Source organism: Podarcis liolepis (assembly GCF_965112155.1).
Source record: "Podarcis liolepis genome assembly, chromosome: 7".
NCBI classification, from domain to species: domain Eukaryota; kingdom Metazoa; phylum Chordata; class Lepidosauria; order Squamata; family Lacertidae; genus Podarcis; species Podarcis liolepis.
In genome coordinates this window covers 21,955,406-21,979,076 of record NC_139561.1, presented here as the reverse complement: position 1 = coordinate 21,979,076, position 23,671 = coordinate 21,955,406, and the positions used below count along the sequence as shown (strand labels likewise).

The 23,671-nt window shown below is 46.9% G+C and overlaps 1 protein-coding gene across 6 annotated transcripts in view; it reads left to right on the top strand.

Annotated features, from left to right (window-relative positions):
* The window catches only part of ACAP3 (ArfGAP with coiled-coil, ankyrin repeat and PH domains 3), a 149,285-nt gene that overhangs the window by 89,612 nt on the left and 36,002 nt on the right, over nucleotides 1-23,671 (top strand). For 5 of the 6 annotated variants that reach the window (XR_014528394.1, XM_083512958.1, XM_083512959.1 and 2 more), the window contains exons 10-13: nucleotides 2,546-2,557; nucleotides 20,007-20,119; nucleotides 20,665-20,716; nucleotides 22,201-22,301. Coding sequence is in view for 5 of the 6 variants with exons in the window: in XM_083512958.1 (XP_083369084.1) it covers nucleotides 2,546-2,557; nucleotides 20,007-20,119; nucleotides 20,665-20,716; nucleotides 22,201-22,301 (278 nt within the window). In the remaining variant the exon portion in view is untranslated. The remainder of the gene's footprint in view (nucleotides 1-2,545; nucleotides 2,558-20,006; nucleotides 20,120-20,664; nucleotides 20,717-22,200; nucleotides 22,302-23,671) is intronic. The other variant, XM_083512960.1, reaches the window with a different exon arrangement.

The following is a 23,671-nucleotide window of genomic DNA, read 5'->3' as shown; positions in this document are numbered from 1 at the left end:
TCGTGACCGACTCTGGGGTTGTGGCACTCATCTCGCTTTATTGGCCGAGGGAGCCGGCGTACATGATGTGGCCAGCATGACTAAGCCGCTTCTGGCGAACCAGAGCAGTGCAATGCCGTTTACCTTCCCACAGGAGCGGTACCTATTTATCTACTTGCACTTTGACGTGCTTTCAAACTGCTAGGTAGGCAGGAGCAGGGACCGAGCAACGGGAGCTCACCCCGTCACGGGGATTCGAATCGCTGACCTTCTGATCGGCAAGTCCTAGGCTCTGTGGTTTAACCCACAGCGCCACCCGCGTCCTATGAAGGACTTTAGCCCTATTTTATTTATAATTCTGTCTGCAGAGCAGGGGCTAGTCCATTAGTGCTCCACCAACCTCACTCTGCTCTCAGAAGCCACTCTGCTGTAGGGTAGAGACAAGTGCTGTTGTTCTCAAGCCCTGTTTGTGGGCTTCCCATAGCCATCGGTTTGGCCATCCTCCGAGAACAGGACGGTGCTTCGACTGCGACCACATTCACATCATGCATTTAAAGCACTGTGATGACGCTTTAAACATTCACGGCTTCCCCCAAAGAATTCTCTGACCTGTCGTTTGCTAAGGGTGCTGAGAGTTGCCAGGAGACTCTCCCCACTCTTATTCCCGTCCCATCGTAGTTTAACAATCAATCCCTCTTTGCAAGGAACTCTGGAAGCTGTAGCTCTCTAGCAGCACCCTTAACAAACTACAGTTTCCATAATTCTTTGGGCGGGGGGAATCCATGACTTGTTAAAGTGGTGTCGCGGTGTGCTTTTGTGGATTGTACTTTTAAATGTGTTTGTGGCAGTGGGGCAGGGGATTATTGTTATTGTTTTGTTTACTTATGCTGTGAAGCTCCCCGAGATCTTTGGGTGGAGGGTGGTATACAAATTTAGTAAGTAAGTAAGTAAGTAAGTAAGTAAGTAAGTAAGTAAACAGGGGCTCAAAGACTGGGAAAGAAAAGAAAGCCCCAAAACAACTGGGAACGCGAGGAAAGCGAGTCACTTATTTCCTAGAGCTCTCCCTTCTTCCCCTCCTGACAGTCCCTTACGCTGACTCTTTGGGGTGCTGTGATCTCTTGTGACAAGCAAAGGAAGGAACATCACATTTCAACCTGGTCCAGTCTTAAGAAAGGGGGAAGGAGGGAGAAGAAGCCGCAAGACTGCAGCCCTTTCCCCATCTGCTGGCTGATGCAGGAGAAGCCGTGGGCCATCTGGCAAGGATGAGAGGAGGAGGAGGAGGGTGGGGAAGCCAGCTGGGCAGATGTGCGGGATGGAGAGACGGGAGTCTGTTCTCCAGCACTGGCTGCGATCTGTGGGAAACTGGATCCAGCCTTCCCCTAACATCCTCCAAGGCAAAGAAGCAGAGGTTTAAAAAGGATATTTATGCTGTGTGCACACCATACGTTTAAAGCACATTTGCAGCACATTCTGGCAAATAATAATAATAATAATAATAATAATAATAATAATAATAATAGAATATTGGGAGCTGTAGTTTGTTAAGGGGGATAGATGGGAATGGGAATGACACTATTTTAAATCACTTCTCATTTAAAGCTGTTCCCCTTGACCAAGAAACAATGGCAAACATAGCCCAGTTGGTTGGGCACAAGACTCTTAATCCCAGGGTTGTGGGTTCCAGTTGAGCAAAAGATTATGATTCCTCTCGAGTTCCGTGGGGTTTATTTCTCATGATAAGTATTGCATCTTCCAGTGATTCAGGAGGCTAATGTTAAATTGCTGTGGATCAGTTTTGGTTTCTGGGTCTCTGGGTTAGGAAGGTCCTGGTTTCTGGGTCTCTGGGTTAGGAAGGTCCTAATTACACCCATCGGCCTATTCAGACCAATAGTGTCTTATCTAATTGGCTCTTCAGTGTCTTGGGTAAATTCTTTGCCAGCTCAGTTTGCTGAGATTGCCAGTGAATGTTGTACCTCCCCAACCCCCTTGTCAAAATGCGCCAAAGCGCACCGCTTCCATAACCTGAAAATGTGGCTGCAAATTTGGCGGTCTTATGCCAGGCCTGGTTGTTGCTTACAGAATTCCACCTACAGAATTCCACCTTGCATTTTGGAAAGAAAGAAAAAGAGAGCACGTTTCTAGTTCTTATGGTTGCACAGCTAAAATTTGACAGCACATGGGGGAAATTTGCTGAAAAGCAGCTCAAAGCTATAACAGGGATAGGGATAGGGAACAGGGCTACAGTGCACAGCTCATCTATGCGGTTAGTGCACCCGGAAAAAGGTTTTGCAGAAATAGTTATTGTGGCATAACATTTTTTTTTTTTACAAATGCTTCATTTGTTTGCTGCATGCATGTCGCAGAATTTGGATGGGGTCGGTTGAAGAATGCCATTGTTATTATTAGCACAGTCCTGAGTCTTGGAGTTCCACTGGTGTCTGGATTCAGAAATTGCATCTAGCAGCCTTAGATGTTTTTATGAATAAACTCCAATTAAGTAATACTGTTTCTTTCCTCTCCCTTTTTCTTCCCTCCTTCTCCACCAATTTCTAACATGCCCTTCCAGACTCTTCTGCAGGTGAGTACCAGCCTACGTGTTTCCTGATTGTTTATACACTTGTGAAACTTGCTCTAGATCACTGCCCCTTGGCCTTTTGTTCTATCCTGCTCACAGTGTTAACATTGGCAGGAGAGGGGTTGGATTATGACTGTGCAGGGAAACATGAATGCGGCTGTTTCCATCTGGTGTGGCACTCAGCCAAGGATTAAATTTCCTTAGAACTGTTGGGTTGGTTGACAAGGGTGTCTCTGAACATGTGGAGAGCATTCTCCCCAAGTCACTTGTTGCTGCGTCCAAGTTCCCAGACACTGTCTCATTAGCAGGAAGAGTGCTCCTGTGTCCAGCAGTCTTTTGTGGGACCAGATGGTTTTGATAAGAGGTGCAATTATACTCTGGGCTTTGTGGTCTTTTCGAAGGGGGATCTATCCTTAGATAGTCATGTCTATTATTATTAAGTTACTTCAAAATGTGGTTGCTTCTGCATTTGAGGACTCTCCTCCTTCTGCACAGTGGGCTCTGGACTTCTGTCTCAAAGTTAGCACCACTAGGTTTGAACCTCAGAACCTAGACCAACTTGCCTTCTATGTAAAGACAGGAGAGCAACTCAGTTAATTTACACTTCCTGAAAGGATACACAAACCAAAATGCAGCTGTCCTTTGAAATCTACACTTCCCCCCCCCCAATTTTTTTTACAACGCAGTTCTCCAAACAAACAAAAAAATGGACTGGATGCAACGTTTGCCCTATTCATAGTGGACCCATTGAAATTAATGGACCCAGGCGACTAACTTACGTTTTACAGCTATGTTTTACTCAGAGCACACCCATTGAAGTGAATGGACTTTGGTCAGGTCCGCTGATTACAGTGGGTCCACTCTGAGTAGGACTAACATTGGATGCAACACAATGTGTGCAAACATGTTTCTATAACTGCACAAACATGTGTATAACTGGTGAAAAATAACATAAAATGCAAGTTGCATTAGGGGAAATTGCAAAAATGTGTAGATTCAGGGAAACTGTGTAAAGAGATGTTTGTCCTACTCAGAGTAGACCCATAGAAGTTAACAGTTATTATTATTATCATCATCATCATCTGTTATTGATGCAATTAATGTATTAATTGCCTTCTAAAGCACCATCTCTAAGTGATTGATCCATAGACATGACTAACAGTGGGATAGCATTTAAAGTGTCAGACTAGGAGCTGGGAGACCAGAGTTCAAATTCCCCACTTGGCTGTGAAGCTCACAAGATGTGACCTTGAGCCAGTCAGAAACTTTCAGCCTTACCTACCTCACAGGGTTGTTGTGGGAATTCAATGAGGGAAAAGGTGGGGTATAAATGCAAATAGAAAACTTGGGTCCATTGATTTCAGCGGGTCTACTTTAAGCAGAACGGTAGCTAGATATAACCCAGCTAAACTAAAATGCTGGTGGATTTTCAGGAGGGCTTTCAAAGAAAAATCACGGAAATGTGGGGGGCTGCAGTTAACACTGGACAACTGAGAAACTGAGATACATTGAAATGGACAGATTTTATCTTCTGCCCGTGCAGCTGTTATCTTGGTCAGGACATCCCCCTCCTGCGTCTCTGCGTGTAACCATGTTTACAAGTGCCAAAAGGGGCACTTAGGCCCAAATCCGGATCACAGAGAAAGCCGGCCGCAGATGGCACGGGATTCATTGACAAATCCACTGTCATCCACTTACTCCAGTGAACTGGTGTTCCTGAACAAGCAGGTGGGGGGGCGGGGGAGAGGAGGAGGTACAGAGCCCAGGGCATTCATGGTTTGACAGCAATGCCTCCTGAAGGGAACATGGTGTGCTGTGAGAGTTAAGAGTGGGACAGAATTTGAAATCCACTGGGCCCAGGGAATTAATTGATGCATCGTGCAGATGCTACCAGGTTGGCCTAATTAATCTGATGGAGCGGGGGAGGAAGCAGGAGGGACGGGCACTGTGGCATAGTGAAGAGCGTGGTACCCACCTTGCTGACACCTTGCCCTTTGCGATCTGACCAGCTGGTGCAGTGTGGGCACAGTGGAGGGAATGTGATACCGGTTCTGCCACTGTATCCACACCGTGCCACCCTCTCTGTTGCTACCTCTTGGCTAGGGACAGTGACCTCTGCATCGGAAAGCCACCCCTCTGACCACTACTTCGGCTTTAGGTGTGGCAGCTCTCACTTTAAGGCTCAACCTGTTGAATTCCTGCTAGACCCATTGAAGGAGTGAGAGGCCTGATTTTCCCAAATGGAACCCTAAACCAAAACCTTGGCTGCAATCCTATAGCCCCTTATCCTGGGAGTTTGCCCATAAAACGCACAGAGACCACGGGTATAAGGCAGTATACAAATTCAACAACAGCAGCAATAAAAATAACAATTCTAAATCAGGTGTGGCAACCTGTGGCCCTCCAGATGTTTCTGAGCTAAAACGACAGCTGCCATGCTAGTTGGGGCTGGTGGGAGTTGTAGTTCAGCAACACCCAGAGGCAAACACCTGATCTGAGCAAACATGCCTACCATTGTATCATAAGTTAAATAGACAGTGAACTTTTGATGGGAGTTGCTCCCAAATCTTCACAAATCTGCAATAAACAGGACATCTGGGAGAGGCCTTTTCATTGCACAACTAGAGTTTGCCAGTATCCCTATCAGCAAAATATCGATGGTTTTGTAGGAGCCCAGTTATTCTTTCCCTTTTGGCGGGGGCTGTCCCAACACCCCCTTGCTCTGCCCTTCCCTTCCTTTTCCCAGGAGGGACCCTTTTGTACGTATTCCCTGGACAGCCATCATTCCCAGATGCTTTTGTCCTCTCGCTAACCGCTGTCTTCCAGATTGCGTGCTGCAGCTCCTTTGCACCTCGGAGGAGGAGTTCCCCTTTTTGGCTGATTTACGCCCTGTAGGAAAACAAGCCCCGCTTAAACAGAAGCCAAACCAACTTGAGCCTCCCTCTTGCACGAAGAATAAAATCCTTGCGTGAGAGCGAGCAAAGGCTGGTGGGGGCAGGCGCTTGGATTTTATGGCCTTCGGCTAACTTTCCTGACAGCTGGGGGACGCTGAGGGCGGGGCGAGGGGGAAAAGGGCTAAAAGCAGATTATTCACCAAAATTCAATGGCTGCTAGCCAGAGTGCTCCTGAATGCCAGTTGCTGGCAATCACGTGGGGGGGGGGAATGGCTGTTGCGCTCAATGAGGCATCTGGTTGGCCACTGTAAGAACAGGATGCTGGGCAAGATGGGCCAGCATGGATCCTCCTTAGCCATTCTCTCATTTTTAAGAAGGGGGGAGGCAAATTAATGGAGGATAAGGCCGTAAGGGACATGGGTGGCGCTGTGGGTTAAACCACAGAGCCTATGACTTGCTGATCAGAAGGTTGGAGGTTCGAATCTCTGCTCCTGCTCCTGCCAACCTAGCAGTTCGAAAGCACATCAAAGTGCTAGTAGATAAATAGGTACCACTCCGGCGGAAAGGTAAACGGCGTTTCCATGCGCTGCTCTGGCTCGCCAGAAGCGGCTTAGTCATGCTGGCCACATGACCCGGAAGCTGTACGCTGGCTCCCCGCCCAATAAAGCGAGATGAGCGCCACAACCCCAGAGTCATTTGCGACTGGACCTAATGGTCAGGGGTCCCTTTACCTTTACCTTTAAGGCTGTAAGCAGGCACCAGCCACAGCGGCTATTGTTACAAAAGTTGTGTGCCACCCCCACTCCCTGCAAGATTCCTGTGGGATCCAGGAGATCACCTGGGGTCTCTGTCCCTTTGGAGAATTGAGACACAGTGGAAAAATGTCGTAGCTTTACCCAATATGGTTTATTCACCTATTTACACCTTTAGTCTGCATGGAAGGTGTCCAGATCTTGCAGCATGGTCATTTCAAGAGGGGCTTATCCCTTACGGCATCTCTCCCAGCCAGACTTCAGCCAGCCTGCCCAAGATGGATCCCAGTGTTCCTTCCTCCTCCTTCTTCCCAGACCACCTTGCTAAAAACAACAACTAGAAACCTCTCTTTTCCTGACACCTGACACCCAATTACCCTGGCAACCTCCAAACCCCCAGTCTCTGTTCATACCTGAAGGCAAGGGGGGAGGACAGCATTGCCAATGGCCCTCAGTGGCCTGTGTTGTTTCTTAACGGCCGTTTTGCATTGGCTAGCTCAGGAATACCTATGCAGCTTGCATTTCTCCCAAATACAGTGGTACCTTGGTTTACGAACTTAATCCGTTCCGGAAGTCCATTCTTAAACCAAAGTGTTCTCAAACCAAGGCATGCTTTCCCATAGCAGCGGGGGCCTCAAATTACAAATGGAACACACTCAACAGGAAGCCAAACATGTTCTGCTTCCAAGGCAAAGTTCACAAACCAAAACACCTACTTCTGGGTTTGCAGCATTCTTAATCCAAGTTGTTCATAAACTAAGCTGTTCTTAAACCAAGGTACCACTGTAATCAAAATCCTACCATTTATTCATTTCTAATTTCGGTCCCTCCCAAAAAATCTGTAACACCTTGCTCTACCTCCACTGTCGGAGGCAATATGTAGGGAGGGTGCTGTCTCCTATCTCCTGTCTCTTCCACTGTGAGAGCAGGATGTTGGTCTAGAGTGGGGTCTGTGGCCTGATCCTGCTGGGCTCTATTTATGTTCCTATAAGCACAGAGGGATGCGGTTGGCGCTGTGGGCTAAACCTCAGAGCTTAGGACTTGCCGATCAGAAGGTCGGTGGTTCGAATCCCCACAACGGGGTGAGCTCCTGTTGCTCGGTCCCTGCTCCTGCAGACCTTTTCTTCTTTCTCCCGTCAGGTGTCTTGTGGTCGTCCTGGCATCTAGAATTCCAAAATAGACTGCCTCTGAACCTGGAGGTTCTTCTTAGCTACTTAGCTACTTCAGTTAATGTGGACATTTGGCCCGATCTGGCAAAGCTGCTGTTACGGTCTTATAAAGGATTAAGCGTATCCATGACGGATCAGAGGGTGGGAGGCTAAACAATTTGTTTGTGGAGGGAGAGAGGGCAGGGAGTGCTGACGCCGGAACACTGGTATCAAATGCCTATTTTTTATTTAGTTATAATATTAGGTTTCTTACCTGCCTGTTGCCATAAGAACTTGCAGTGGTGACAGCAATTAAATATTAAATTATAAAAGGAAACGGGAAGGCACCCAGGTGATGGAAAAAATATATATTTGCATATTAAAACTCCAGTGTTTACTGGAAGGGGTTCTGTTATCCGTCCACCGTCCGTCCCCCCCATGTCATTTGATGGGTGGCGCATTCCGCTACAGGGGCCTGGTCCTCTTCCAGGACTTCTGGGATGGTTGGAGAGCTGCCTGGCTCGTGAATGCGTGGGAACAAGGAGGGAGTATCTGTGCCGGGGCAGCGCCCGTCAGGTTGATTTAAGAGGGAGGCTTTGAAAATAAATAACTTAACCGGGCTGGCCATATGGCGCGTTGCTTTATCGTCCTCCTCCGACAGGTTGCAGGCAGAGCTTTGGCTTGGCCAAGGAGGGGGTCCCCGTCTCCGCAGGTGGCAGCCCACCAATGCATTTGCTGTGGGTAGACGGGGGCTGGTGGAGAACAGGGTGGGACAGGAGGGAAGGCAATATTGGTAGGAAGTGGCTTTCCGTAGAAGCTCAGTGAGTCCCTCCAGAGCGGGGTCAAAGGCCACATGGTGGAGTTTCCCCCCTCCCTGTCAAACCCCACTGCATCTTCTCTGCACCCCCTCCATCTCCAGGCGACAGCTGTATGATAATTAGCCCTTGTGCTAAGCTGATCGGCTGTGAAAGGGAAGCCACTATCCTTAGGGTGGGAGGGAGGGAGGGAGGGAAGAGGAGGAGGGATGGAGCAGGTGGTCCACAGGCTGGAGACAGAGAACCCTGCGGTCCGGGCCCTAGCAGAGCGAAACGGGAGTGGGAGGGGTTAAAAAAGCTCTGTGTGTGTGTGTGTGTGTGTGTGTGTGTGTTGGCAGTGAGGGGGGCAGAGCATCTCTCCAATCTCGAGGTGTGCCATACAACACTGCCACTCCGGAGAGTGTCCCGAAAAGAGATCCGTGCGCACAGCTGAAACGACGGGGTCATGAAGATTTTCGGCAGACTTGAGTACCTTCTGGTAAGGGACTGTTTCTCTGGAACTCCAGAGATGCAGCCGGTCTTCGGGATGCAATTGCATGCCGTCTTCCCTTCCCTTTGTCGCAAGGGTTAGGGTGCCGGAGGGCTGTAAAAGGAGGAGGGGAGGGGGTCAGCAACACCTTCAGCTTTTAGGGTCCTTCCGTAGCTTGGCTTAATGGGGATGGCGAACCCCTGAGCCTCCTTTAATTCCCCCTCGTCCACGCCGCCTTCTCCTCTCAACTGCTGCTGCCGCCCCACACTTTCTTCTCCCTAAATCTGGAGGCTCCCTGTGCAACTGATGTAGCTCTCCTATTCAGATTTTCAGAGCATAGGGAAAGTGGACTTAGAGAGCGTGGGACAGCAGCAATGGAAAGAGAACGAGGGAGAATTAAAGGGGCTCACGATCCGCATTAACCTGGGTATTGGCGGGCCCTTATTTATGTAAGAAAACCAAGTTGGGTGTTTGTAGTTCTGCAGCTTTGTATAGAATCTACATAGTCTGAGTTCGGGATCCACCCTTTTAAATCTTTCATTGTCCAGAAACGACAGATCTGGATGTTGCTGCAATTGACTCTCTCTTTGTGTGTGTTTTTGTAACTTGATGCTATAATATTCCTTTGGGGCTTTGGAAGCGGATGTGGCAAATGCGCAGTATTTGGATGCGAAACATAGGGAGCCGTGTTATACTAGGTTAGACTATTCATCCAGTATTGCCTGCTCTGACTGGCAGAGGCTCTCCGGAGCTCTGCAGCAGAGAAGGGCCTTCCCCATTGCCTGCTAATTTAATTTGATATATCCCACCTCTCCACCAAGGAGCTCAAAGTGGTGTATATCCTTCTCCTTCTCCCCATTTCATCCCCATTTCACCTGTGAGGTAGGTTAGGATGAGAATGAGAAACAAGCTGAGTGGGGATTTGAACCCTGGTCTCCTAGGTCCTAGTCCAACGCTCTAACCATTGTGTCACACTGACTGAGATCCTTTAACAGGATGTGCTGAAGAATGAACTTGCCTTTTCCATCACCTGCTGTCTTTTAGCTGGAGAGGTTGGGGATCAAGCCTGCCACTCTCAGCAAGCAGCACACATGCTGTGCTGATGAATTATGGCCCGTCCTTTAAAGCAGATCCACACCATATATGTAAAGAACATCCAACACACAGAGATGACATAACCCATTTTGCTTCTGCTAAAGCGCACGACTACCTCCAAAGAAACCCGGGGACTTTCATTTGTTAAAGGTGCTTGGAAATTGTAGCTCCACAAGGGAAAATACAGTTCCTATTGTTCTTTTTTTTGGGGGGGGGGAGGTCACATGCTTTCAATGTGCATTGGACGGGTTTGAAATGTGTGGTGTGGATCTGCTCTTAAAGGTCCTTGCCATTGACACCTGGAAAGATTCCAGGCTTGCGAACCCAACATACATATTCTGTATTGGGGCAGTGGCTAATACAGGCACAAAATCGGGTGTGCCAAATCAGTGTGTAAGCTTTTTGAATTCCCTAGAATTCTTTGTCAGGCTAGACAGCAAACACTATGTGTGTTTCATGTGTGTGTGTGTGTGTGAGAGAGAGAGAGGGGGGGGGCAGGGACTTTGCATTTGGTCACAGTCTTCAGCTGGAACATGGAAAGAGATAGCAGGCCAGTGTGGTGTAGTAGTGAAGAAGAAGAGTTTGGATTTGATATCCCACTTTATCACTATCCTAAGGAGTCTCAAAGCGGCTAACAATCTCCTTTTCCCTTCCTCCCCCACAACAAACACTCTGTGAGGTGAGCGAGGCTGAGAGACTTCAAAGAAGTGTGACTAGCCCAAGGTCACCCAGCAGCTGCATGTGGAGGAGCGGGGAATCAAACCCAGTTCACCAGATTACGAGTCCACTGCTCTTAACCACTACACCACACTAGTGAGAGCACTAGGACCTGGTAGACTAGGGACCAAATCCCAGCTCAGCCATGAAGCTCACCAGTTGACTTTGGGTCTCTTAGCCTACCTTGCAAGGTTGTTGTGAATTTAAAATGGAGAGGAAAGAGAGAGCTGTGTATCACACCCTTTTGCTCCTTGGAGGAAGAAAAAGTGGGATGTAAATGGAATGAAGAGAAGCAAAACAAAACAAAACAAAACAAAACAAAACAAAACAAAACAAAACAAAACAAAACAAAACAAAACAAAGGAGGACCTGTTAGATGCTATGCTGATTTCAGGTTGCACCTTGTCCTGCTGGGAAGAAGAAGCTTACAAGGGTGACCCCCCCCCCAACATACTTGAAAATCTTTTTCAAAATCCAGCCGTTACCCAGGTCTGTCTCCACCCTTAGGCAAAACTCACTGGTCCCTTGACAGATGGGGAAGCAGGAGGGAAGGGAAATGCAGTGGTCTGTAGATTAACAAACCTGGAGATTAAATTTCGGGTGGGTGTCCCCATCTGCTTCCCCCTCTTGGATCAGGTTTTTTTTTTTTGACTGTAAGCTCCTTCAGACAGAGATCTGTCTTCTGATCATTGCACACTGAAGAAGAAGAAGAAGAGTTTGGTGAAGGAGAAGGTATTGGTTCTATGAAAGACCTCAGAGAGTGTAAGTTTGTAAGCAGGACCAAACCAGTATTCTGTTTCGGCATAAGGTGGCTTCGCGTGCTGTGAGTTGGTGGGAGAGATTCTTAAGTATCCTTAATTTTAGCAAGATTTTGTTTCTTTCTTCAATTGGATGAGTAGCATTTCATACAAAATGTCTCTGGCTGCAGCCTTGGGGGGGGGGTGCAGGGAGGTGGGCTCTCTCCCACGACGACAAATGTGTGATTGGTTGGAGTTTTTTAAAAACAAAAACAGGTTCTCTCTGTTTTCCGATCACACGTTTACACCAAACACATTTTCGCTGATGTGGGCGTTGATTTTTGTGCTGCAAAGGTGATGCAAATGGGTGGGGGAGGTGGAAGAGCGCTTTTTATTTTTAAAAGGTGTGATGAAAACACTCAGACAGCACCAAGCTAGATGGAGTGTTTCACCAGATTGGTCTGCAAGGAGCTCTTTTTTCAGATAACGGGACTGAGCGAGGCATGTGGATAGGGTGTGTGTGTGTGTGTGTGTGATTGATCATTCCTCAAGGGAAAGAAACAAAAGCACAATGGATTATGTCATCCCTGCTTGGTCCATGTGGCTGAACAAGCAGGCATGTGGAAAAGCCTGTGTGCACATGTGCCTCTCTGTGTGTGTCTGTAGGATGGCTGGCTTTTGCAGAAATAACTCTGCTGTACCGATGGGATTGTATTTCTGTGCACATATTCACGTGATCCCAGAGAGAAAGTGTGTGAATGCCCAGAAGTAAATTTATAGAATAGAAAACCTCTAGGAAAGCTGGAAGCAAATCATTCTGATCCAGAATAATAAAATTGGAAGGGATCCGTAAGAGTCACGTAGTCCAAACCCCTGGTATTCAGGAATCACAGCTGAAGATGCCCCTTTTTCCTAGAGGTTTATTTATTTGCAATTACATTTCTATCTCACCCTTCCTTCCAAAAGGAACCTAGGGTATGCAAACAATCAGTGGCTTTCAATGGTCACAAGCGAGTGTTTTCCCCCATCTTTATCACCTAATACATAGCCTGTTTTGTTTGGACTTGTGGGTCCACAAGAGAAGAGGTGAGCTGAGTTGGGAAGCTTCAGGTTGAAGTCACTCAGGTGCAGCCAAGTAGGTCAGGTCAACGTCAGGTAGGCTGGAAGTATTGCCAGGTAGGTTGAGTGAGGCTGGGGCAAGCTGGATTGCTACTGGCTTAGTGAAATCAGATTCCAGTAAGCAGCGGCCAGCACCATGGATAGCTCCGAGTGCCTTCTGCTAGCTGAGCCAGAGAAAGATGTTGTCTCAGCAAAGGGCTGGAGTTTGCTTGGCTCTCCAGTGTGGCTTCCACCTTGGGAGAGTGATTTGTGATACTGCATTCGTTTGCTCCTGCTTGGCTGTGGAGCAAGGGAAGCTACAGGCAGTCCTCTCTACAGTCTGAGGTGATGGGAGAGTTGTCTTCTGAAGCAGGAAGGGTGTAGAAGGGGAGAGCTGAATCTTCTGCCTCGAGTAGAGTGAGCTGTGATATATTTGGAACAACAGCAGTCCTGGGTGCAGGATTCTTTTGCAATTACAGATTCTGGGAACCGAGCGAGGTACCTTCTGTGTTGTGCCAGTGAGCAGCAGTCTTTCCCTAAGCCAGGGTTGTGGAACCTGTGGCACTGCTGATGAATGTTATGTTCAGTTTCTGTTAATTGGTTCTCGTGGAAACTTGCAGATTCTAGCTTAGCACAATTAACTCAAGCTGGTGTCAATTTACTCTTGGCAGAAAGCCCAGGTCTGCTTGACCTAGAAACTACTCACTCTGATTGGTTAACGAGCAGCACTCAACTCTGTTATCAAGGGATTGTTAGCTCAGTTTGGTGTGAGGTGTGTTAGGAGTTAGAAGTGCTGTGTATGGTTTTGAGAGAGAGAAAGGAAGGATTTATTTTGCTTTTATTTGTATGCAGAAACTCTGCTGGTTTTATTTTTTCCTTTTAATAAATCCTGTAAATAGTTATTCTGAGTCTAGCTGACTAGTCATTACTGCCGCAACTAGCTTCTTCGCTGTGCAGGAAAACTCTGCTACGTTTGGGCTAAAGCCAGTAGGGCTATGCCTGACACTTCAAAGTTCCATGATGTTACACATGTAGAAGGGATGTGTGTGTGTACACACACACACACACACACACACACACACACACACACACATATACATGGTTGTAACCAGCTAAGTTCTACTCAGAATACATTTATTAACTTCAGGGGGTCTACTCTGAGCACGGCTAGCATTGGATACAACCTATAGTGAGTTTCATTTAAAATTATATGCCGAGATGTACAATTCAAAGCAAGGCAAAATCAGTTGTCCAAATGAACCAGAATAAGAACAACTCAGTTGGATAGTTCAGGGTAGAAGGTATGTAGCTTCAATCAAATAATGGCAGATGTTTTCAGTGTAGATGCAGCAGCAAGATCAATGTGTGACAGATCGCATGTCAGAGAAGGATTGTGATATTTCTCAATCTCAGGATCGCACTGTTCAAACACAAAATTTGGCACTTGGTCCAATTTTCAGTACCCCGAGAATCTCATCTCTCCTTAAAAACAATACTCAAGGTGCTAGTCCTTATGGATATAAAGGTAACTATGAATGCCCAAGGGCAATGCCTGATGAAATTTAGCATCTCCCACCTGTATCCTGAAATGTTATAGTCCATGATCCTGTCAGTTTTATAAGTTGTGCCTGCAAGGGATTGCTCAGTTGGTTAGACTGTGGTGCTTATAATGCCAAGGTTGCGGGTTCAATCCCTTTATGGGACTGCTGCATAATTCCTGCATTGCACTAGATAATCCTCAGGGACCCTTCCGACTCTACAGTTCTATGATTCCATGAGAGAGAGGGGGAGAGAGAGAGAGCTATACAGAATGCAGGGATCCAGTATGCACTCCGCAACTGGCCTCCAGAAGACCTAAAGACTACAGATTGCCCCTCTCTCCTCTTAGCTTGTCCTTATGCTTCATGCAACAGAAAAAAAGAGGAAAAACCCCCAGCCATAATCCTTATTGAATGTGATCGGCTGCTTTCTCTTCATGCACGGATGACTTCACATATGCAGTTGATGAGCTGACCTGCCACATCCAATGTTTAGGATTGTGGTAGATGCCACGAGGAATGGGAAGAGAGGGAGAGAGAGACTTCAGAAGCTGCTGCCTCTTCACCTTCTTACACTAGCTAGTTCATGCATTTTTCAAAGGGTCAGTAGTTCCGGAGTTTATCCACTCCTTCATGTGGTGATGTTTTAAGGCAAGGGTTTCACCCACAAGGCAATTACGCCGTTAACATTTATACCAATTAGCAGACTGAAGCATGTGGAAAGGTATTGGTGAGTCTAAATGACCACAATGCAGTGAAACATAGGAAGCTGCCTTGCACAGAGTCAGAGCACTGGTCCACCTAGCTCAGTATTGTCCACACTGATTGGCAGCAGTTCTCTGGCGTTCTGTCCCAGCCTTACCTGGAGATATGGGGTGTGTTTCTGTGTGTTGAACCTGGGAACTTCCATATGCAAAGCAGATTCTCTATTAACCCAGCATTGCTGTTCCTGTCTTTTAAAGTTGAATTAAAAGGGTCTATGAGCTCCTCAAGGAAAGAATTAACACTAAAGCTCATGACAGTTCATAGATACCAGTTCTGCATAGGACACCACTCTACCAATGTTCTAATTGTGCTCAAGTTCCCTTTCAATGAAGGGGCCATAGCTCAGTGGTAGGGCATTTGCCTTGCATGCACAAGGTCCCAGGTTCAATCCCCGGCATTTCCTGGTACGGCTGGGAGAGTCTCCCTGTCTGAAATCCTGGAAAGCCCCTGTTGGTTAGCATAGAAAATACAGTGGTGCCTCGCAAGACGAAAATAATTCATTCCGCGAGTCTTTTCGTCTTGCGATGTTTTTCGTCTTGCGAAGCACGGTCCGTCGCAACTGCGCCTCTTCAAGCAGCTTTAAGAAAAAAGCGCAAGACGTTTTCGTCTTGCGAAGCAAGCCCATAGGGAAATTCGTCTAGCGAAGCAACGCAAAACCGAAAAACCCTTTCGTCTAGCGAGTTTTTCGTCTTGCGAGGCATTCGTCTTGCGGGGCACCACTGTACTGAGGTAGATCATGGGTAGGCAAACTAAGGCCCGGGGGCCGGATCCGGCCCAATCGCCTTCTAAATCCGGCCCACGGATGGTCCGGGAATTAGTGTGTTTTTACATGAGTAGAATGTGTCCTTTTATTTAAAATGCATCTCTGGGTTATTTGTGGGGCATAGGAATTCGTTCATTCCCCCCCAATATAGTTTGGCCCCCATTGTCTGAGGGACAGTGGACCAGCCCCCTGCTGAAAAAGTTTGCTGAACCTTGAGGTAGATGGACCCACAGTCTGTCTCTTTGAAAGGAGGCTTCCAATGTTCTACGACTATGATTTGGAATGGGGGTGGACGGACGGACCAGTTTTTCACATAGTTCAAGATGCCACTGAAATTTGAGACCCCAAGGGAGGCCTTTGAGGAAATCCACAATTTCCCCTATTCTGTCCCTAGACTTAACCAAATGACATCTCTCACCCCACCTGCTAACCCCAATGGCCTACTGAAAATGGTATATAGTTGTACTAAGGCGCTTTGTTGATTTAAAGCCTTTTTTCTGTTTATTTCAATTAGAAAAACAAACAAACAAACAAACAAACAAACACTATGTGATTTCCTTAAAAAACAAACAAACAAACAAACATCAAAATGGCAGGTGGCTAAGTGATAAGAGGCACCCCCCCAAAAAAAAATATTTGAGCACTCCAACCCACAAAAAAGCATCAGTCGCTCCAGGACTTACTTGATTGCTTCGTTTATTTTGTTTGACCCTAGCAATGCATTGGCAAAGAGTTCTAGTTCCCCACCACATACATTTGAAATACAGAATGGTGAACCTTTTAAATTTCCCCATTGCAGGCGATTTGTGCCTCTGTTCTTTGGTTTTGTTTCCTGCTTCATCATTGGCCAGTTTGAAAGTAGCTGTATTTTGAAGGCAGGGCAGGCACCAAAACCATCTCCATCCCAACAGTGGGAAGGAGCCACTTGCTCGCCTCTTTGGGAATTTGGTGCCTCTTTGTAGGGGGCATTCAGGGTTCCCAAGGAAACCATTGTCCGGTGGCTCTTTTTGAATAATAAAAATAAAAGCTTTCATTGCTAGGCTAGGCACCCTTGGATATATAAATTCAAATCAGTATGGAAAAGGGAAAAGCGGAGATCGCCTGGAGTAAAGAAAGTGTCTCGTGTGTGTGTGTGTGTGTGTGTGTGTGTGTGTGTGAGAGAGAGAGAGAGAGAGAGAGTGTGCATGCTGGCATGACATTTATTGATATGACATGAAAGCAAGGACAGATGACAGCCGGGCATTTGGCAGGAGATTCTGACTGTGTGTTTTCTGGATGGCGGCCTGCTTCCTTTAAGCCTCAGCTTTGCAATATTGAATCTTTGGTCCTTCTCCACATCAAAGATTTCAGCTTGGACCTCCACTTTCAGCAATTTTCTCCAGTCACTACTGATCATCCCCACCACTCTCTCCCTCTCCCAGCGTTGGCTGTCTGCCATACTTTCGCAATCAACTTCAAGCATCTAGTCCTTACCGTCTCTGCTCTGATCTCCTCCTCTGTGTGTTTCCCCCATTGCATTATTTTTCAACCCCTACCGCACCTCTCCAGCATTGCAAGCACTGAGCTGCCAGCAAGCCTGCCCCCTTTCTTCTCTCTGTCTGACATGTTTGACACTTGCTTCTTCCTAATGAGGTGGTTACCAAAGAGCATTCAGTTGGGTGGTCCCTCACCTACAGTCCAAGAACAGTTTATACCGCGTGATGAGTTGTTTTAAGTTGGCTGGCACCCAGTGTGAAGAAAGTGAGCAGGGAGATGTTTTCCTCCCTCTCTCATAACACTAGAATTTGGGAGGCATCCATTGAAATGATGGCCACCGACTAGGATAGCATTGAATTGATTTTAGCCAGGTTCATGGCTATCAATGGCTACCAGCCACAGGGAACATGCATTGCCTCTCTGTTTCAGGCAGTAGCACCTATGGAATACCAGTTACTGGCAATCAAAAGTGGTGTTCTGGGCTCCCCAAAGACATCAAGAGCCCGGATAGCTTAGTTGGTTAGAGTGTGATGCTGATAACGCCAAGGTTGCAGGTTAGATCCCCAAATGGGGCAGCTGCATATATTCCTGCATTGCAGGGGATTGAACGAGATGCCCCTCAGGGTCCCTTCCAACTTGACAATTCTGTGATTGTTATTAATTGGTCACCTTTTTCTCCAGCAAGTGTTCTAGCCTCCATGATTCTATCTGCTTGGCCACTGTGACAACAGAGGCTGGGCTGGATGGGCCTTTGGCCTGATCCAGCAGCTGGGCTCTTATATTCTTACAAGTCCTCACTCGCCTTTCTACAGCAGAGGGTGATGCCCATCCCTTCCTCCTCTGCTCAAAAGCCTCTAATGAACGAGAGTCTAACAACATCCAAGACAATCTGTTCCACTTTCGGCAGTCTTTGCTTAAAAAGGCATTTATAGGTATTGCTGTTGACCTGGTTGAAATGTTCGTAGAGCTACAATGGAGGTTTTAACTTGCACAATTTTGCGGAAATTTTGTTCTGTGGTATTGTATGGAATCTGCCTTGAGATGACTTGGAAGATCAGCCTCAAAATATTTAGGGGTCTGGTCCGAAGGACTGTAAGCCTGGTCTGGGTTTGGGAGGATGTAAACGTAAGATTTTAAATAAAGAACAAGTGTCATAATTTGAGCCACATTAATTGCCTATTAATTTGCATGGATTAATGGCGGCTTTCCCAAAGGATTCTGAGTACTGCAGTTTTGACACGCGTGCAGACAATCCTGTCAGAAGAAACCCAAAAACTATAGTTCCCTGCAGAGAAGGAAGTGCTTTTGAACTAGTTTAATTTGCAGTGCAGAACAGAAACATGCTTTGCGTCTGGGGTCAAACTTGCACCAAACATTTAAAGCATATGGTCCCGTCCCCCGTCCCCCACAAAAAATCCTGGAAACTGTAGCTTGTTAAGGGTGCCAGGGATGGATTCAAACTCTGTGAGGGGTGAACTAAAGTTCCCAGGATATAGCACTGTGCTCTAAATGTAAGGTGTGAATGTCACCAGATAATAAAGACTAACAATTTGAGGCTGGGTCTTCACAGTACCAATTATCCCCCACCCCATTGTTCGCTCTTGAATTGGAGGGTGTGTTATATCCCCACAACACTACTTAATATTTTTTTTAAGGCCCAGCACCACAGAGCAGTGACAAATTTCAAGGCAACGGCAACCATTAACTTAAGTGCCTTTTTGCCCGCTCGGCGCATTATAGGCCCCAGCGAAGCCTGGTTGCTAGGCAACATGCACTTCACTCTCATTAGGATGAGTTATTTCCATGCTGGGGGATGCTGGCTCACCAGGAAGGTGTCATAATAAAGGGAAGAAGGCGGACAGGAGATGAAGGGATGCAGTGGGATGAGTCATGGCCTCAGAAAGACAGCCTGGCGCTCAATTAGAGCCAGGGAGCTTCCAATTAAACAGAAGCCGGCCTGGCCTATAAGTCTCCCCCACCGTGCTCCTCCTCCCGTCATCTATGGTGGCATTTGTTTCGCAGATAAGGGAGGCGGTGGTGGAATATCTAACACCAAAACTTTGAATAAAACTCCAAGTTCAAAATACTTCTTCAGCGGCTGGCTTCTCAAACGAGAGATGGCTAGGCCCAAAGCCTGACCACCCGTCCTCTCCTGCTCACAGGGATGGAGGAAGTGGCCTTATCCCAAGTCAGGCTACCTAGCTCAGTATCGTTTACACTATAGAGTTACCTCAGGTTACAGACGCTTCAGGTCACAGACGCTTCAGGTTACAGACGCTTCAGTTTACAGACTCCGCAAACCCAGAAATAGTACCTCGGGTTAAGAACTTTGCTTCAGGATGAGAACAGAAATTGTGTGGCGGTGGGAGGCCACATTAGCTAAAGTGGTACATCAGGTTAATAACAGTTTCAGGTTAAGAATGGACCTCCAGATCAAATTAAGTTCTTCACCTGAGGTACCACTGTAGTGTTCTTCAAACTTGAGTCCCTATGTACGGGCGGACTACAGATCCCATCATCCCTAGCTAAGCTGGCTGTGGATGATGGAAGTTGTAGTCCAATACCATATGAGAAACCAAGGATGAAGAACACTGACTGGCAGTGACTCTTCAGGGTTTCAGGCAGGAGTCTCTCCCAGCCTCACCTGGAGATGCCGAGGAGTGAATCTGGGACTTTGCAACGCACCTTGAGACCTGCGGATTTAGGGTGGTATAGAAATTTTAACAGCGACAACACAGAGCAAATGCACTGGTGCTGATCTGGAACCCTTCCCTTAAAATATAGGAGGGTTACATGTAGAGATTGGGAAGAAGTGAACCATAATTCTTCAAGAATTACACTTCCCCAACCTTTGCAGTGCAGTTCTCAAGCCAAGTCGTATGCTTCGAAATGCACACACGAGGTGTAAAGAGTGCAAGCAGCCCATAAAAATGCAGTATTATTAGGGGAAATTGCTTTGAGCAAATTAGGCAGAATCGCATGCAAAGATGCATCTCGTAGGAGAAATATGAGGTAAGAGGCTGCTGCATTTTCATGAGGACTTGTCTTTCAAAAAGCAAGTCACAATCTGATGTGTATATATGGCAAGCTGAAGAATGGAAAAAAGGAGGAACGGAGAGAAATGAAAACTGACAGATTCACTCATCCCTGTTGATGGCACATCTCTGCTTGCCTTGGGCTTATAGGACTTTTCCTACGATGATTCCAAAGTGGAATTCAACGTCGATGCCCCCAATGGGGTGGTGATGGAAGGGTACCTCTTCAAGAGAGCGAGCAACGCGTTCAAGACCTGGAACCGGTACGTTGGGATCTGTGTGTTTCCATAAAAGCCATGACCGTGAGAGATTTTTGTGGTGGCGTAGTGCTTAGAGTGTCGAACTAGGATCTGAGGAACCAGGGTTCGAATCCCCACTCATTGCAGCTCACTGGGTGGCCTTGGGCCAGTCACAGTCTTTCAGCTTAACCTACTTCATAGGGTTGTTGGGAGGATAAAATGGGGAGGGGAAGGAACTGTGCACTGCCACCTTGAGCTCTCCAGGGGAAAAGGAGGATAGAAATGTTGGGAGGAGGATTTAATTGTATTTCTATCCCACCTTTCTCCCATGAAAATAATTTTAATTTTAATTATTTTAATTTTAATTATTTTAATTTTAATTATTCTAATTTTAATTTCTACAGCTTACAATTTATGGTGCAGAATATTCTGTTCCATTGAATTCCAACTTTGAACTCCCTGGAGGAAAAGCTGGAATATATCAATGTAACAAACAAACAAACAAACAAACAAATAAAATTTATCCTCACCCCCTTTCTCAATTCTCTCTCTCTTTCTCTCTTCCTCAGGAGATGGTTCTCCATACAGAACAGCCAGCTGGTCTACCAGAAGAAGCTAAAGGTCAGCCAGGTTGCCTCTGATGACATTAGTGGATTAGCTGGCTTCTCTTGATGTCTTACTGTTCAGGGGATTGTCGAGCCATCCTATGCGGACTAGGACGAGAGATCAGACAGATTGAATGACTCCACACTACATGTGTTCAGAGCCAGTGGCAGAATCCATTTTAATTTTTGGTTCTGCAATCGACACTGTACATGCACAGAGAAGAGTCGGGTGGGTGAGATTCCCCCCAGAGGGGTGCTTCTGGCTTCTTCACCATCAGGTTTTGGCGATGGTTGAAGATGCCCCACTTCACCCTGGCCTTTGATGCCTGACATGTGTGTTTTGAGGGACCTGCCTTATTCTTGTGACTGTGATTTGTCTTAACTGCTTTTAATACTGAATTTTAGTTGTAACCTGCCCTAGGACCTGCTGATGAAGGGTGGGTAATATATCTAATAATAACAATCGCAATAATAATTCAGTATTGGTGTCTTCCAAATTTTCCAGAGTAGAATCTAATGGTTCTGCTTTACCCCTATGCATGCCACGTAAATTAGGGCCAAAATGAAAATAATATTTTTAAGACAAATCTTCCAACAGCCTTACTATAACTGTTCACACTTGTGGCTACCCCTTTCTGAGAAGCCCCGGGCAACATACACTTTAAAAAAACCATATCTTATTTATTGGGGGAGTGTATCCCTTGTCTTTTGTGGAAGCCTCAGGCCAGGTAATGAAAATGGTAGCAGCAACAGTTCCCCCCAAAGCAAAGAGCATGTGCTTTGAACCCCAGCTCATTCTTTTCAGAAAAATGGAAAACCCAGCTTTTATTGTCTCCTTTGCTGACAGAGTCCTTATCTGTATTTCCGTCAACATGTGGGGTATGTTACAGTTGGTAGCCACCAGCCATGCATGCTCATTTAATCGGGTGTGCAACCATGAGCCCTTGGGCTAGTAGCAGCCCATGGGGGCTCCCTATCCGGCACCCAGTGACCCCACCTCACTCTTCTTCCCCTACCAGCGCAGCATTAAGGCTTTAGACCAGGGAAGGGGAGCCTCAGGCCTGGGGCCTGAATCTGGCCCTCCCAACCTCTCTGCCTGGCCCTCATAAATCTCCCTAGGCCACAGCCCTCACTGTCCTTGTTTTCCCCTACCTGGAATGTGTCCTTGATCATTTCTCCTGCTTGCCTGGGCAGAAGATAGGGATGTGCATTTGTGTGTGTGTTTAGAAACTCGCCACCTGTACAAAGGTAAGGTTTCTATTCATTGCTCCACCCACTTTTGCCTCTGGCCCCGCCCACCCCTGGCATGTAGCCCCCCCCCCTCCAGAAGAGAATAAGGCCCTCTGTCTGGAAAGGATTCCCTGCCTCTGATCTGGAAGCTCAAGGAAAACCAAGACAGCTTATAAAACACGCAACCATTTCCACACACTTGCGTATCTGCAACTGCAAGTGGGACATTGCAGTGCCACTGACGCGCTTGCTCCGTTTTTGCCTGTTCAGGATGTCCTCACGGTGGTGGTGGAGGACCTCCGGCTTTGCACCGTCAAGCCCTGCGAAGACATCGAGCGGAGGTTTTGCTTTGAAGTCGTCTCCCCCACTAAGTACGTTGTGCAAGTCTCCTCTTTCTTTCTTTTCCAGTGCATTCTAATTACAATCGTACCTTGGTTTTCAAACAGCTTAGTTCTTGAACGTTCTGGCTCCCAAAGGCCGCAAACCCGGAAGTGACTGTTCCGGTTTGCGAACTATTTTTGGAAGCCGAACGTCCGACGGGGCTTCCATGGCTTCCGATTGACTGCAGGAGCTTCTTGCAGCCAATCAGAAGCTGCACTTTGGTTTCCGAACGTTTTGGAAGTTGAATAGACTTCTGGAATGGATTCTGTTCAACTTCCAAAGTACAACTGTATTATTACTATTCTATTTCTATAGCGCCATCACACAGGAAGCGCCTTAGGCCAGGTGAGAACATTGGCCCACAAAGGTCAGTGTTCTTTACACTGAATGGCTCTCTGGGATTTTAGGCAGGGTTTTCTCCCAGGCCTGTCGGCAGATGCCGAGGATTGAACCTGCGACCTTCTGTATGCGAAGCCTAGAGCAAGATCAGAAGAGCCTGCAGGATCAGGCCAAGGGCCCCATCTTGTCCAGCTTCCTGTTCTCACAGTGGCCAACCAGATTCCCCAAAGGGAAGTCTGTAACAGCACTCCTTTAATTGTGGCTAGTAGCCATTGATAGTCTTCTCCTCCATGAATTTTTCTCATCCTCTTTTAAAGCCATCTAAGCTGATGATGATAATAATAATAATAGTAATAATAATTATTTTATTATTTATACCCCCCCCCCAAATTTGGTGGCCATCACTACATCTTTCAGTAGCAGATTCCATTGTTTACTTAGGTGCTGTGTGGCCCATTTTAAGAGATCTGCATGTTTATAAAGTTTAGGGGAGCTTTTGTAAAAGGCCCAAAGCAAAGGCCAATCTGGTCCCCTATCCTGTTCTCACAGTGGCCAACCAGATGCCTGCAGGAAGCCCACAAGCAAGACACAATGTCTCCTCGGGTTCCAAAGTGGACTCTCCTGATCCAGTCCGGGAGCGGATCATGACCTAGATTGGATAAATGGTCCAATTCAGGACGGTCCACACATCAGATTCCATTACCAAGCACTGTCTCTGTTCCATTCCCATATAAATGTTTTGGGTAGTCAGTGTTTTAATTCTTTGGCTTGATGTTCCGACACACAGTGGGGAAGTTGATCTTTCCAAGGCATGCTTTTCTGATGCCTGCTGCTTTTCTGATGCCGCCCTCATGGTGTGTTAACAACAGCCCTTTTTTGGTTGTTTAGTTATGTGTGGCATTTATTTGCCACCTGTCCTCCGAGGAAGTTTGAACCCTGTTCTCCCAGGGCCCACACTGGTTCTCATCTCCGCAACAGCCCTTCAGGTATTTGAAGAGGGCTTGTTCATGTCCCCTCTCGG